Source organism: Merops nubicus, unplaced genomic scaffold (assembly GCF_000691845.1).
Source record: "Merops nubicus isolate BGI_N331 unplaced genomic scaffold, ASM69184v1 scaffold48114, whole genome shotgun sequence".
Taxonomy (NCBI): domain Eukaryota; kingdom Metazoa; phylum Chordata; class Aves; order Coraciiformes; family Meropidae; genus Merops; species Merops nubicus.
Genome location: NW_008607205.1, coordinates 1 through 11,669, shown reverse-complemented (window position 1 = coordinate 11,669; position 11,669 = coordinate 1). Strand labels below are relative to the sequence as shown.

General features: G+C 52.6%; 1 protein-coding gene across 1 annotated transcript; it reads right to left on the bottom strand.

Annotated features, from left to right (window-relative positions):
* Positions 1–3,365: 3,365 nt before the first annotated feature.
* On the bottom strand, positions 3,366–8,319 carry ARHGDIB (Rho GDP dissociation inhibitor (GDI) beta). Its single transcript, XM_008939852.1, has 5 exons — positions 8,133–8,319; positions 7,465–7,548; positions 6,605–6,681; positions 5,089–5,152; positions 3,366–4,148 (listed from the first exon to the last, which is right to left on the bottom strand). Exons 1-5 carry the CDS (start codon positions 8,308–8,310, stop codon positions 3,949–3,951), a joined length of 603 nt encoding a protein of 200 aa, XP_008938100.1. The 5' UTR covers positions 8,311–8,319; the 3' UTR covers positions 3,366–3,948.
* Between the last annotated feature and the right edge of the window lie 3,350 nt (positions 8,320–11,669).

Sequence of the window (11,669 nt, the reverse complement as noted above, 5' to 3'; positions counted from 1 at the left end):
TATAATATTATAAATACATATCTATTTATACATACACACACAGAGACATATATACACACATACATGTGTAAATATATGTACAAGATAAATATATAAAAATATGATTTTTAAGATAACCTTGATTCTAGAGTCAGGGAGTTACAATTTTTGAGCACCCTGCATCAGCAGTTTCCCGTTCCTTTTGAAAAGGTATCTTAGGCATATCCTTGTCAAAGTAGCTAATGCAGATTCACCAAAGGATAGAAACGTGCAATTTCTTTGCAGTTTGAGGTCTAGTCTCTTCCTAGCAGCAAGAGTACTAGCTATAGCCTTAGCCCATATTAAAGCTTGATATTCCCATTCCCAGTTTTTTTTTCTGAGTGACGTATTTTTGGTACTCTACAGGCTGAATTTAAATTCTCAAGGCACAGCCTCTGCTTGGATATTGGTTTGGTTTTCTTTTTAGTTTAAACCATCAGCTCAGCTGTTTACGAGCCCAGAGAGAATGGAAAACAAAATTGTTCCTTCGTTCAAAAGCAAAACAGCTCTCATGACCTGTTTTGGAAATGCCAGCTCATCAGGATGGCTCTGGTGAGAGCGCTAAAGCCTAGGGTAGGAATAATCTCCCCGAGTTGTGCAGCACTCCTGGGAAGGCCAGGGTCTAAGGAGGCCATGCGGGGTCCGGGAGCAGCTGCTCCGGGGGGCCACTCACTGCACGGGGTGCTGCCGAGCTGCGGCACCGCGGTGAGCTGGGAGGAAAGGCAGCAGAGGAGTAGCTCCCGGGGAGCAGAGAACACGGGCATTATTTGCATGAGTGTACTCTCAGGCAGAGGGCCCAACACAAGCCTTCACGGCACACATCTGTCTTTCTCTACTGGTTAAATGCAGCCCTGGCGTGCTCCGGGTGTTGAGTGCCCCACACGTCACCAGCCTCTGCCTCGTGCTGCTGGCAGCTGGGGCCGTGTGGCAGCCTGGCTGGCTGGTGAGTGCCATCCCACACGGGGGCAAGGCCGCTGCCCCACAGACCCCAGTGGTCACGCCCTCGCGCTGCTTCGCCCGGCAAGAAGCCACGACCTTGGCCACAGCTCTGCAGAAGGACCTGCAGCCGGGGCATGGCCCTGGCATGAGCCTGGCCGGCTGCCCTGGGGAAAGGAGGCCTCTCCCAGGCTGCCTTGCTTTGTAATGCTGGAAGAGCAACCCCCTGAGGAGCTCTGGATGCCTGCAGGCACCAAAGTCGAGGCAGCTGGTGCTCTGTGATCAGTCCTTAGCAAGGCCCCTGGGGCATAAAACCTCCAGCGTTCACACACTTGTTGCTGCTCGCACTGCACAGGCAGCACCATTGGTCCTCGCTCTGTGGTGGGCTGTGAGATGCTCTTGCACTATACCAAGGGTGTGATGCCCTCCCTAGGCTGCCCTCCAGCCCCTGGCATGGGGCAGAAGGAGGAAGGAGCTTGCAGAAGGGAGCTGGGTTTGAAAGGCTGAAGTCCTCTCTGACAGAAGCCATGAGGCAGTGTGTGGGGAGAAGTAGCCCAGGGCAGAGCTCAAGGAAAAGAGAGAAAAAGGTGTAACTGGGGGACCTTAAAAAGTAATGAGGAGCCTGTCAAATAAATATTCATGCCATTTGGGGGGCAAGGGGCATATACACATCACTCACCTTTGAATTCAATTGAATTTAGACACAGGGAGGCAAAGTTCTTAAGTGTGTGGACTTAGGACAACAAAGCAGCATGAGAGACCACAGCTACGCTGTCCCTGGGAGGAGGCTTGCAGCTTGAGCCCAAACCCTCTGAGACCTCAGAGGGCCTACATCAGCACTGCTTCCTGAAACCCAGCTTCCTTGGCCCCATCACGCAGGCACTTGCCTTGCTCTGTCTTGCTGACTAAAGCAAACAACTGGTGTTCCCTCTTACCCGGCACAAACCCTGTGTCTCTGCCACCCACACTCCTGGTTTGCTTCCCCTGCAGCATTTCCTTTTCTTCTGCTCCAAGGCCCCTGCAACCTCCTTCACCTTCCTCCCTCGCTTCACCTCCCTTGCCACACCCAGACCGAATTCCCTGTGTTCTCTCTGTGGCTCTCACCTAATCCCTCTACATGCTTGTCATAGCCCCAGCACCCACTGGGCCAGGAGCTGCCTTTGGAAGGTGTTTATGCCACATCCAACCCCACACGCCCATCAGGGTGGGTTAGGACTCACAGCTAGCAGAGGGGAGGTGCTGTGAACACACCTGGAAGAATCCAAGGACCACCACCTCCTTGTCACTGACGAAGGCTTCTGCATCCGCGATGTTGTCCAGCACAACAGGCTTCTCTGCAGTGCCAGCAGAAAAGAGATCAGGGTTGGACAGAGGGTATACAAGAGCAGCTCAGAGAGGTTCCCCCCAACATGCATACAATCATCCCACTCTCTACAAGCTCACCCACACACCCCTCTCCTGCAGTCCTGAGGTAATGCTTGTGCAGCACACCCTGGGTGAAGAGGACTCTTGACAGCAGACCCAGCCTTTCCCGACCCAGGAGGAACGTTCACTTACTGTGGGATGCAGATCCACCATCTCCAGCACACCCTGCTGGGGAAGTCCTGCTGAGAAGGATAACGAAGAGGAACAGGAAGATGGAGGTGCCCATGGTTCCACCTTACCCTCTCCTTGCCATGCCACCGTGTACCAGTCCTCTCCTCAGCAAGAGACACGTCAGCTGCTGCAGAGGCCTGAAGTCACTCCCGGGGCAGTGGGAAGGGAGCAGCTGGCCTGAGGCAAAGCCTTCAGCTCCTGAGATAACTGCCTGGCTGGGAGAGAAACCCTCCCTGCTGTGTGGGCACCAGCCTGGCAGAGCCTCATTGACGTTACCACCAGCACGTCCTCACTGGACACACCAGACATCTTGGCTACCCCACACCTGTGTGACCCGGCCCCCCAGAGGGGTGAGAACATCCATTCCTCCATGCAGAAGGAGCCCATTACACTTCTCCAAGTGCTGGGTCCCAGGGGCTGATATTCCCTTGAGCTTGGCCAGTGGGGCAGCTACAGGGACATGCAGCTCTTGCATTAGCTCTGGCTATGGGGAACAGCTCCTGTGGTAAGTATTAAACATGTAAAGGCAAAGTTATAGCTCCCTGGGTTCAGTCAGTTGCCACTTGGGATGATAAGTGGGTGCTGTCTACCCCTGGAATTTACTCCCATCGCAGGCCAGACTTTAGGCTTCAAAGGATTCATGAAACCTCTGAAGAAAGGAGCTCTGAAATAACTTGCCTATAGAGTTAGACTGATGTTTTGAAGGATGGCTATTTCCCTGCTGAAACATGCTCTTAAGCTTTCCTGTAATACATTCCCTACATACACCTCACCGAAAAGCATACTCTAGAAAAGAATGACACTCAGTCAGAAAAGAAGAAAGAAACTGGTTTTATTCTTGTCAGACCAAAGTCTTGTTACAGCATCTAGCTGCATTCCCCCTGACTGGTTTTGCCTGCACAAGGATGGATTTTAACAGGGTAGGGCACCAGATAGATAGACCAGAAGACCATCACGGGAAGTAAGTAACCATTTACAATGAGTCAGGGCACATAGCAAATGTAACCCAGATAGGGATTTTCCAGGGACCAGTCCGCCCTGCCAGGTGATCTTGTTTCCTATAAAAGGCACTTCCAGGACCGGAGTGGGTACAGGAGAGATGTAGGCAGTAGGAGGAAGTACTGGGAGAGAGGAAGGGCGACATTTCCCGATTGAACCCATTATGTATCACGCTGGGGCAGACGAGAGGGTTATTTTCAGTGTACCAGAAGCAGCCAAGGCCACCTGCAGGCCTGGGCATCGACCGAGGCTGGCACAGAGCCCCGGCACCCGTAGGAAGGGCTGCCAGGGCTGTGGCCAGCCTCCATGGCAGGAAGGAGCAGCATGGTGGGCATGGCCCACCTGGAGACTGGTGCAGGAGGCAAGGGGATGGGAAGGGGGAAGGCAAACTGGGTGAACTCATTCTGTCCATTCCTTCTTGATGGACAGGTTCCACTCCCAGGTGAGATGGTCATGCTTATCATCATCCGTGAAGAAGGACTTGTTGTGATAGGTGCCTCGAGCCAGCATGCCCTTAGGAGCCTCCTCAATGGGTGTCAGGAACTCGTACTCCTCTGGCCGTGGCCCGTAGCTGCCAACCATGAAAGTGGCTTTGTCCACTAGGAGAAAACAACCCACAGGGGATGAGCCCCTCAGGTGGGGAATGATAGATGAGAGAAGAAGCCACAAACATGAGCACAGATCACAGAGAGAAAGCAGATAGAGGGGAGTGAAAGGAAGAGTCCACGTCAGTAAGGGCAACAGAACGAGTGGAAAAAGTGGGTTAGTGAAGCACAAGGACAGCCGGAAAAATAAACAGATGGACGGGCAGATGGACAGCCAACTCAGTCCATATCCTCTGACATGTCTGTGCTGCTGGAAGGGAATGGGTACATCCAGCATATGGCTCAAGATCTCTCTTGATCCTCCCCTGCTTCTCTGGTGGAAAGACACCACTCACATATGCTGAACAGGATGCTGAAGCCTTAGAGTTTGTTGCATGCAAAAATGCACCTGTGGGATGCGTGTGTGCAAAATGTGGCTTTCTTCTGTCTGGTCCAGACAGGGAAACACTGCACCAAAAGGAGAGGCCATGGGCAAACACAGGGCTCCACAGACAGCAGGAAGCTTTTAGAGCAGCTCTGAATTTTACCAAGTGCATTGGGAAGAGCTTTCAGAGGGTAGGAAGCTTCACACAGGCTCGGTCACTCTACAGGGGAATGGAGGGGAGCTGAAGAGCTCTGTATGGAGAGGAAATCTGTGGCAAGCACTGTCTGAGCAGTGTCTCTGGGGACTGTGCTGCTGCAGGCAGTGATGTAGTGTAGAGATACCAGAGCTGGCTCTCGTACCGAGTTAACACAGGAACAGGACACAGTTGGCCTGGGTGATGCAGAGTGCAGGCTAATGCACTCTGCTGAGAATCTTGCCTCCTGCATGGCAGCACAGGGTGGCCCTGGGACCTGGGGAGGCTCTGTCCCAGCACAGAACTGTAGGAACACTTGAGCAGAGAACACAGTGGTAGGAGTACTGGTGGGCAGGGCACGAAAGGCTCTTACTCACCCTTCACCCCTGTCCGGTAGGTGTGCTGCACGTACTTCAGTCCCGACACAATGTCCCTGTTTACCTGCAAGAAGGAACCAGAAGTGGCAAGGGAAGGATTTTGGTTGTGTATCTGCTGGTTTTCTCTCTCCTTACAGGTGTACCCATCTTGGCTTGCTCTACCACTGCTCTCAAAGGCTCAGCATAGGACGTACTGTGGTGAGTCCTAATATGACTTCTCCACAGGCACTTGGAGATTACAGCATCCTCTGTGCATCTCCTGCTTTGCAAGACAGGCTGATGAGGACAAAGAAGAGTGAAGCAGGGAGTTCCCAGTTTATAATTTCCATATCAAGAACCAGACATGGGTGACTAGAGTCACCCCTCCAGTACAAACAGCAGGGCAAGATTAGCTGAGCACTTCCAGCTGCCCTCTAAGATCTGTGGGGAGCTGGCAACTTTCTCCTTCAGAGAGAGACACAAAGGTTTGTCTCAAGTCTTTCCTCCCATCTCCCATCTCCCCTGGACAGTTTGGATGTATTCCTTTCTGTCCTGCTTCAGCATATACTGCCTCTCAACAGCACTACTCAACTTGGAAACAAGATAGGAATATCCTTTTACATCCCAGGGGAGAATTCACATGGTGCCAACTCTTCACAGCCTTGGGGCTGAGGGCGTGAGTTAGAATAACTTGTCTGGCTCTAGGCACCTTCTGTCAAGAGGGCTCAGATACAGATGGAAGTATTTCACAGCACAAAGGAGAGCTGGAGGTGTCTCTGGGGACAAAGTCATCTCTGAGACAGCAAGCAAGCCTCAGAGAAGAAGGGAAATTCTTCCTGCAGAGCCCACAAAACTAACACTTTGCCTCCTCTATTTCAGAAGAACTATTCTCCATCCCTTTTTGCCTTCTCTGCCAAAGCCAGCTTTGCCTGCAGCATATATATGGAGATAATCACTTCAGTGCTAGATGCCACACTGCTGTGTGGCCAAGTTTCGTTGCCAGCTGGAAACAAGAAATGGCTGACACTGGTTAATAGGAGAGGGGGAGAAAGGAGTCTCTTTGAGTATATCGTGACCCGGAAGAACTCGGGTATCTTCAGCCAAATGCAGCAGCATTAAGCCTTTTTTTACACATACATGAGGCCCAGCAATGCCGACTGAACCAGTGCTTCATGGAAAACCATTCTCTCTTCACATCCCTATCCACTCCTGCTTTGTGTGAAGTAAAGGTTTTCTGGTGGCTAAAATGCCAAGCCAAACTTAGCCAGAACTACCCATCTGGCTTCCAAATCACCTGTTGTTCACCACTGTGAGTGGATAGAAAGCAACTTCTTCCAATGGGTGAGCAAGTACAAGCAATTCCCTTCAAATACGTGGTCCCTTTTTGTCCCTTGGTTAACTACACCTGACGCTAGCGGGGAGCTTTCCAAGGGCCCAGCTTTTGGGCACGCGTGCTGCTTGGCTCTAATTATCTGACAGACTGCTGCTGACTGGCCTCAGCAACTGATGAGAAGCAACACAAAGGAAAACAACTCACTCTGAAGTGGATCTTAACTCTGTATTCCACTCCTTCCTTTAACACAAAAGTCTCTTTCTTGAGTGCTTCCAGGTCACCTGTAAGGAGAGGATGAAGGCATTAGCTAGAGGGGTCACAGGGAGAGGAGGTGGGACTGTTGTCCAAGGTAAGCCAACCTCCGAAGGACGGCACACCTGCCAAGTGAGGACACAGCTCTGTGTAAGCAATTGCACTGTGAGAGCACGTGCACAGGAACCCCTGCGAGCACGTATGTGTCTGTGTCCACACCTGTGAACAGAATGCTTTACCAAACACAGGTCTGGGCACATAGACACAGATATTTATGCACAGGCTCACTGTTGGGCGACTGCGGGGGCAGCCCTGGCTTGGGTGAGCAGAGTGATCCACAGCTCCTGCCCGGCTCGTGAGGCTGCCCAGGCTCTACGGGGCTCTGCACGCTTTTTGTTGAACAGGAAGCCTCTCTGCTTCTCCGGGCCCAGCTTCCTTTCTCTGCAGAAAAGCCCATATAAGGTGAAGCCTGGTTCTCTCCCCATGTCCCCAGGAACCGGAACTGCAGTATTGCTCGATTCTGAAGTTTCAGAACACCCTGTTACCCAAACATGCACATCCCTTCTGCTCATGAGGTCTCACTGAAAGGAAGTAAAAAAAGAAGGCAGGAGCTTCTAGAGCCATCTAGATAAAGAAAAAGACCCGTGGCATTTTCCTCTGTTATTTCTTTTTCACACATGTATTCCTTAAAATAAGAAAGAGTTCCTCTAAAACAGACTGTAACATCCCAGGGACAAACTCCCTTTCCACTTGAAGCATGCCAGGGTCCCTGATTGTTCCCCTCTGTGCCCAAGGACAGAGTCTGTGCCTACCTGTAAGGTCCATAGTGATTGGTCCCGGAGCAGAGTCACATACCAAGGTGAGTCGGGTGACCACCACATTGGGAGCTGTTGGGTCTGCAGGTAGGAAAGTCAGGGGAAAGCTGTCAGCTTGCAAAATTAAATGCAGGGGGAGGGGAATGACACGGAAGAAATGGGGTTGCTTTCCCACACAGAAACTGCACTTCATGAAACACCCAGTAAATGCCAGGCTTCTCGTAGCACAACAGGACCATGCATCTACTCCAGTACTTCAACATGGATCCCTTCAGCCTCCATAGCAATAGCTGGAAGAGGTCTTTTCACTACAGGAAAAGATCTCTCAAAAGATCATTCTAAGCAGCAAGACTCCTTCAGCATAGGTTGCTTGCCTCCTATTTCTAACCTCTCAGGAGGCTTCCACGACCCACACAGCTCCCACCACAAGTCCCTTTCCAAAGCCAGCAGTCCCCACTAACCTTAAACCCAATGCTCAAAGCATCTTCCCTGCTTCTTTTATATGCCTCTCTCCACCTGCCCATCCCCAGTTCTCCAGCAGAAGCAGTGCCTGTGCTTGGTCAAACAAGCTCCCTCTTCTCTGAGGCCACCTTGCCCAAACCCACCACAGCATACTGTTGCAACGCACCTCCCCAGTCCTTTCCTATCGGTGTGCCCCAGCCTACCTACTACCACAGGTCCATCTCCCAGCAGGGACTTCTTGTACTTAGCGAGGCTTTCATCATCTTTGTCCAGCTCTTGCAGCTCCTGCAGTGTTTTCTGGGGAGGAGGTTTGTAGTTGAGTTTCCCATCCAGCTCATCATCATCCTCCTCCACGTGAGGTTCTTGGGTCTTCTCAGTCATGGTCACTTGGTCTGGGTAACAGAAGAGGGGGATGGTCAGTAGGGCTGCTCTGGAGGGGGTAGTGTCCCCAGGGACACCTGCTCTGGGCAAAGGGGGGCTCAGTCCCCCCAGCAGGCACCTGACGGGCGCTGGACGCAGCAGGACTGTCACAGGCAAACGGTGACGGTGATCGGCTGCGGTCCCGACGCTGCCGTGCTGATATCCTGGCTCCAACACAATCCCCCTCTGCCCCCGCTCCTCTCCCTGCAGGCACCACGCGCACACGCAGACCATCACCATTCTCCTCTCCAAGGGAGGAGGTGTGGGAGTGGAAGCTGAAGCCAGAGTGATTTACAGCCTCTCTGCAGCGTGGTTGCTGGCCAGCAACCCTGCAGTACGAGCCACCATAGAAGCTTTCAGCGCTCACTGGCTATCTTGGACAAAGAGCCACTGCCACACAACAGATACAAATAAAGCCAAGGCCAGAGGTTTCATTCACCGTCTCCAAATGGGTTAAAAGCCACGATCAGGCAGCAATTCATACAAACATCAAACACCTGACAGCAAATCCCTTATATCAGCAAGTTAGCTGACACCCTGAAGGAAACGCACGCACTACAGTCTATCTGCTGGCACTCCCCATGCTTGCTCTCAGCACAGCCCACTTCACGTGCCAAACACATCCCCTGAGGAAGGGAGTGTGATGGTGGCTGCACCCAGCTCAGCTGCAGAGCAGCCCTGTGTACCTGTGCTGCACCAGAGGGGCTTCGCTGGCACTTGCAGCCTGCGACCAGCACGGCTGAGACGTGTTGCTGAACGCAGGAGGGCAACGAAGCTGTTTGGGTGGCATCCCAAATGGGAGCCAGAGCAGGGAGAGATCAGCTGATGGGTAGCCAGGTGGAGGGCAGGGAATGGGGAACAGAAGATAAAGGCAGGGGATATGAACAGTGCTGTGCCAGGTCCCTCTTAGTCAGCTGCCTGCACCGGCGCCAGCTGCATGGTCCTCGCCGCCTTCTCACTCAAAGAAAGGCTGGACCACAGCGCAGTGCCCTGGTGCAGTGATGGAGGCTGTGAATGGCCAAACCATTCCTTGCCGTTTGGCAGCAGGGAGATTCGGTCAAGCTACACAGATCATTCAGTGCACTTCAGCCTATCCTTCCCTTAACTCCTTCTCAGAGGCTGTCTGTGGTAAAAAATTCTCTTTCGCCTGCTTATTTGCAATTTCCCAGGCAAGCTCTTTATCCCTCTCTGCAGCTGTGGCCTTAACATTTGTTCCCGCTCCCAAAACTTAAACTGGGAGCTACTGGGATAGTTTTCTCATTCATTAAAATAGAAAGGAAATAAAAAAAAAAAAGAACCAACCAACCAACCAAACAAACAAAAAACAACCAAAGGAAAAAAAAAAAACCAACAGAACAAAAAAAAAAAACACAAACCAAACCAACAAATAACAAAAAAGCAAGAGATCAGGGTGAATCAGCAAATAGAATCAGGCAGCAATGAGTAATATGCAGACCTCCCAGTGCAATTCCAGTGGAAAAAAAAAATCAAGGAGGGGTATATAGGCATGTTACAGAGGAACAGAGAAGGGCCTAGCAGCACAGGAACAAGAAGATTCTGTTGGGCATGCTAATAGGCAACGTCCCTGCTGCAAGACTACTTTGCAATGGCATTTTGTGGTGAGTCAGGAACTAGCACAGAGCAGGCAGCTGGGAAATAAAAGGGAATTCCAGTTCAAATGGACAGGAAAGAAAGCATGTCCCAGCAGCTAAATAACCTTGGCTGAGTTCATGCTCAGCCCCAGGAGTGCTAAGGACCTAGGTACCATGGGAAAGACCCTTGAGCTTGTCCTCGTGAGGAAGGAAACCAGAAGCTCCTTCATGAAAGCAATGATTGCTCATGCCCCAGTGCTCTGCAGCCTCAGTACAGTCACCTTGCAAAGCCTTGCGGTCCCCACAGTGCCATCCCACTCCCAGCACAGGAAAAGGACGTGATGGAGCTGTGGCAGCCACCACGATGTCTTGCCTTTCACCTGGGCTCCAGCTGCAGATCTGTCATTTCCACTCTCCCAAGCTCTCTCGTGATGCTAGGCTCCATCTGCCACCACTACAACCACAGAGCAGAGCTGCCTGTCTGCCCCCACCCTCCACGAGGGCTTTTGTGGTTTATGACAAAAGAGAGGGAGAGACTCAGGCAACGGAGAGAGAGATCCCTGGCCACACGCAGAGTCAGGGCTGGACCAGCAGGTTGTTTTCCATCCCTCAGACCTTCCCTATGCATTACACATGTCACAGAGATTTTCCCTGCGAGCATGTAGGAGTGGCTCACTTGAGGAAGGATGCTCTTAGGCTCTGAAAACTCCCAGAGAGGTAGACAGGCTGCCTGCTGTGCCAAAAGCAAGAGCCTAAAGGGAACAAGACCAGCCAGGCTATCTGGGCTCAACAAGCCCTGGCTCACACGCATCACAGGATGGCCCCGATCAGACCAAATTCTGGCATTTCTCCCCCAAGTTGTGGGCCTGACTCTTCCTTCCTGCCAAATTCCCAGGCTGGAGGTGGCCAAGAGGAAAGCTCACCTTTGAGCTGCTCCTGCCTCTACTCATTCCAGCTCTGAGACTGGTCCCCTCTGCAAGCTGAGACATACTGCCGGGCTTGGGCACCAGTGCTTCCCCAGAGTGAGCATGTCAGTGCCCAACCGTAAGGGTCCCTGGGCCTCCCGTGTCACTGCCCAAGCCAAGGGCTGGACTGGAGGTCCCCTCCGGCCTTCAGGCCACGAGCCTCATTAAAAATGAGAAAATTAACCTTGCAAATTCTTTATGCAAAGAGAAATGTGGGTGATTTGTGCCCTGCCCCATCACGTTTTTCCTGCTTTCCTGCAGCCTCGGCCCACGGTTGTGCATCACCTGCACCTCTGAAGCCTGGCAGCACCCACAAAGCAGCAAAGAGGGAGGTAGTGCTAGGGACCTCCAGAGGGGGGTGTGGCGGGGGCCCTCCGGCCAAAGAGAGAGAGAGACGGCTGCAGGAGCCGAAGGAGGAACCGAGGGTGTGAGCGCCTCTCAGCTGGGCTCTGCCAGTGCCGGGGTGGGTGGCTGCTCTCGCTCCTGCTGCAGGGCCGGGGGAGGGGGCGGGTGTGCGCAGCAGACCGGGTGGATGGCGGGCACCTCCTCGGCCCTCCCATGCCACCGCGGGGCACAAAAAGGGGGGTCACAGGGGCAGTATTTTCTTTGCCCTCTCTCTGTGCATCACTCCCCGAAACTCCCAATCGACGGCTTATCTCTAGGAAGCGGGGCTGGCAGGGAGGAAGCAATTTTCTGCGATGGGGGGAGTAACACACTGGCCCCACCAGCGCCCTCAGCCCCAACCTCACACCCGGCCATCCAA

Bases quoted from the DNA above. Each gene is read 5' to 3' on its own strand.
- ARHGDIB (XM_008939852.1), bottom strand. From the start codon at position 8,310: ATGACTGAGAAGACCCAAGAACCTCACGTGGAGGAGGATGATGATGAG. The intron at 5,153-6,604 runs GTGAGTTGTTTT...TCCTTCTTGCAG, and splicing joins GAGTTAAGATCCACTTCAGA to GTAAACAGGGACATTGTGTC. The intron at 4,149-5,088 runs GTGAGTAAGAGC...GTTTTCTCCTAG, and splicing joins CTACCGGACAGGGGTGAAGG to TGGACAAAGCCACTTTCATG.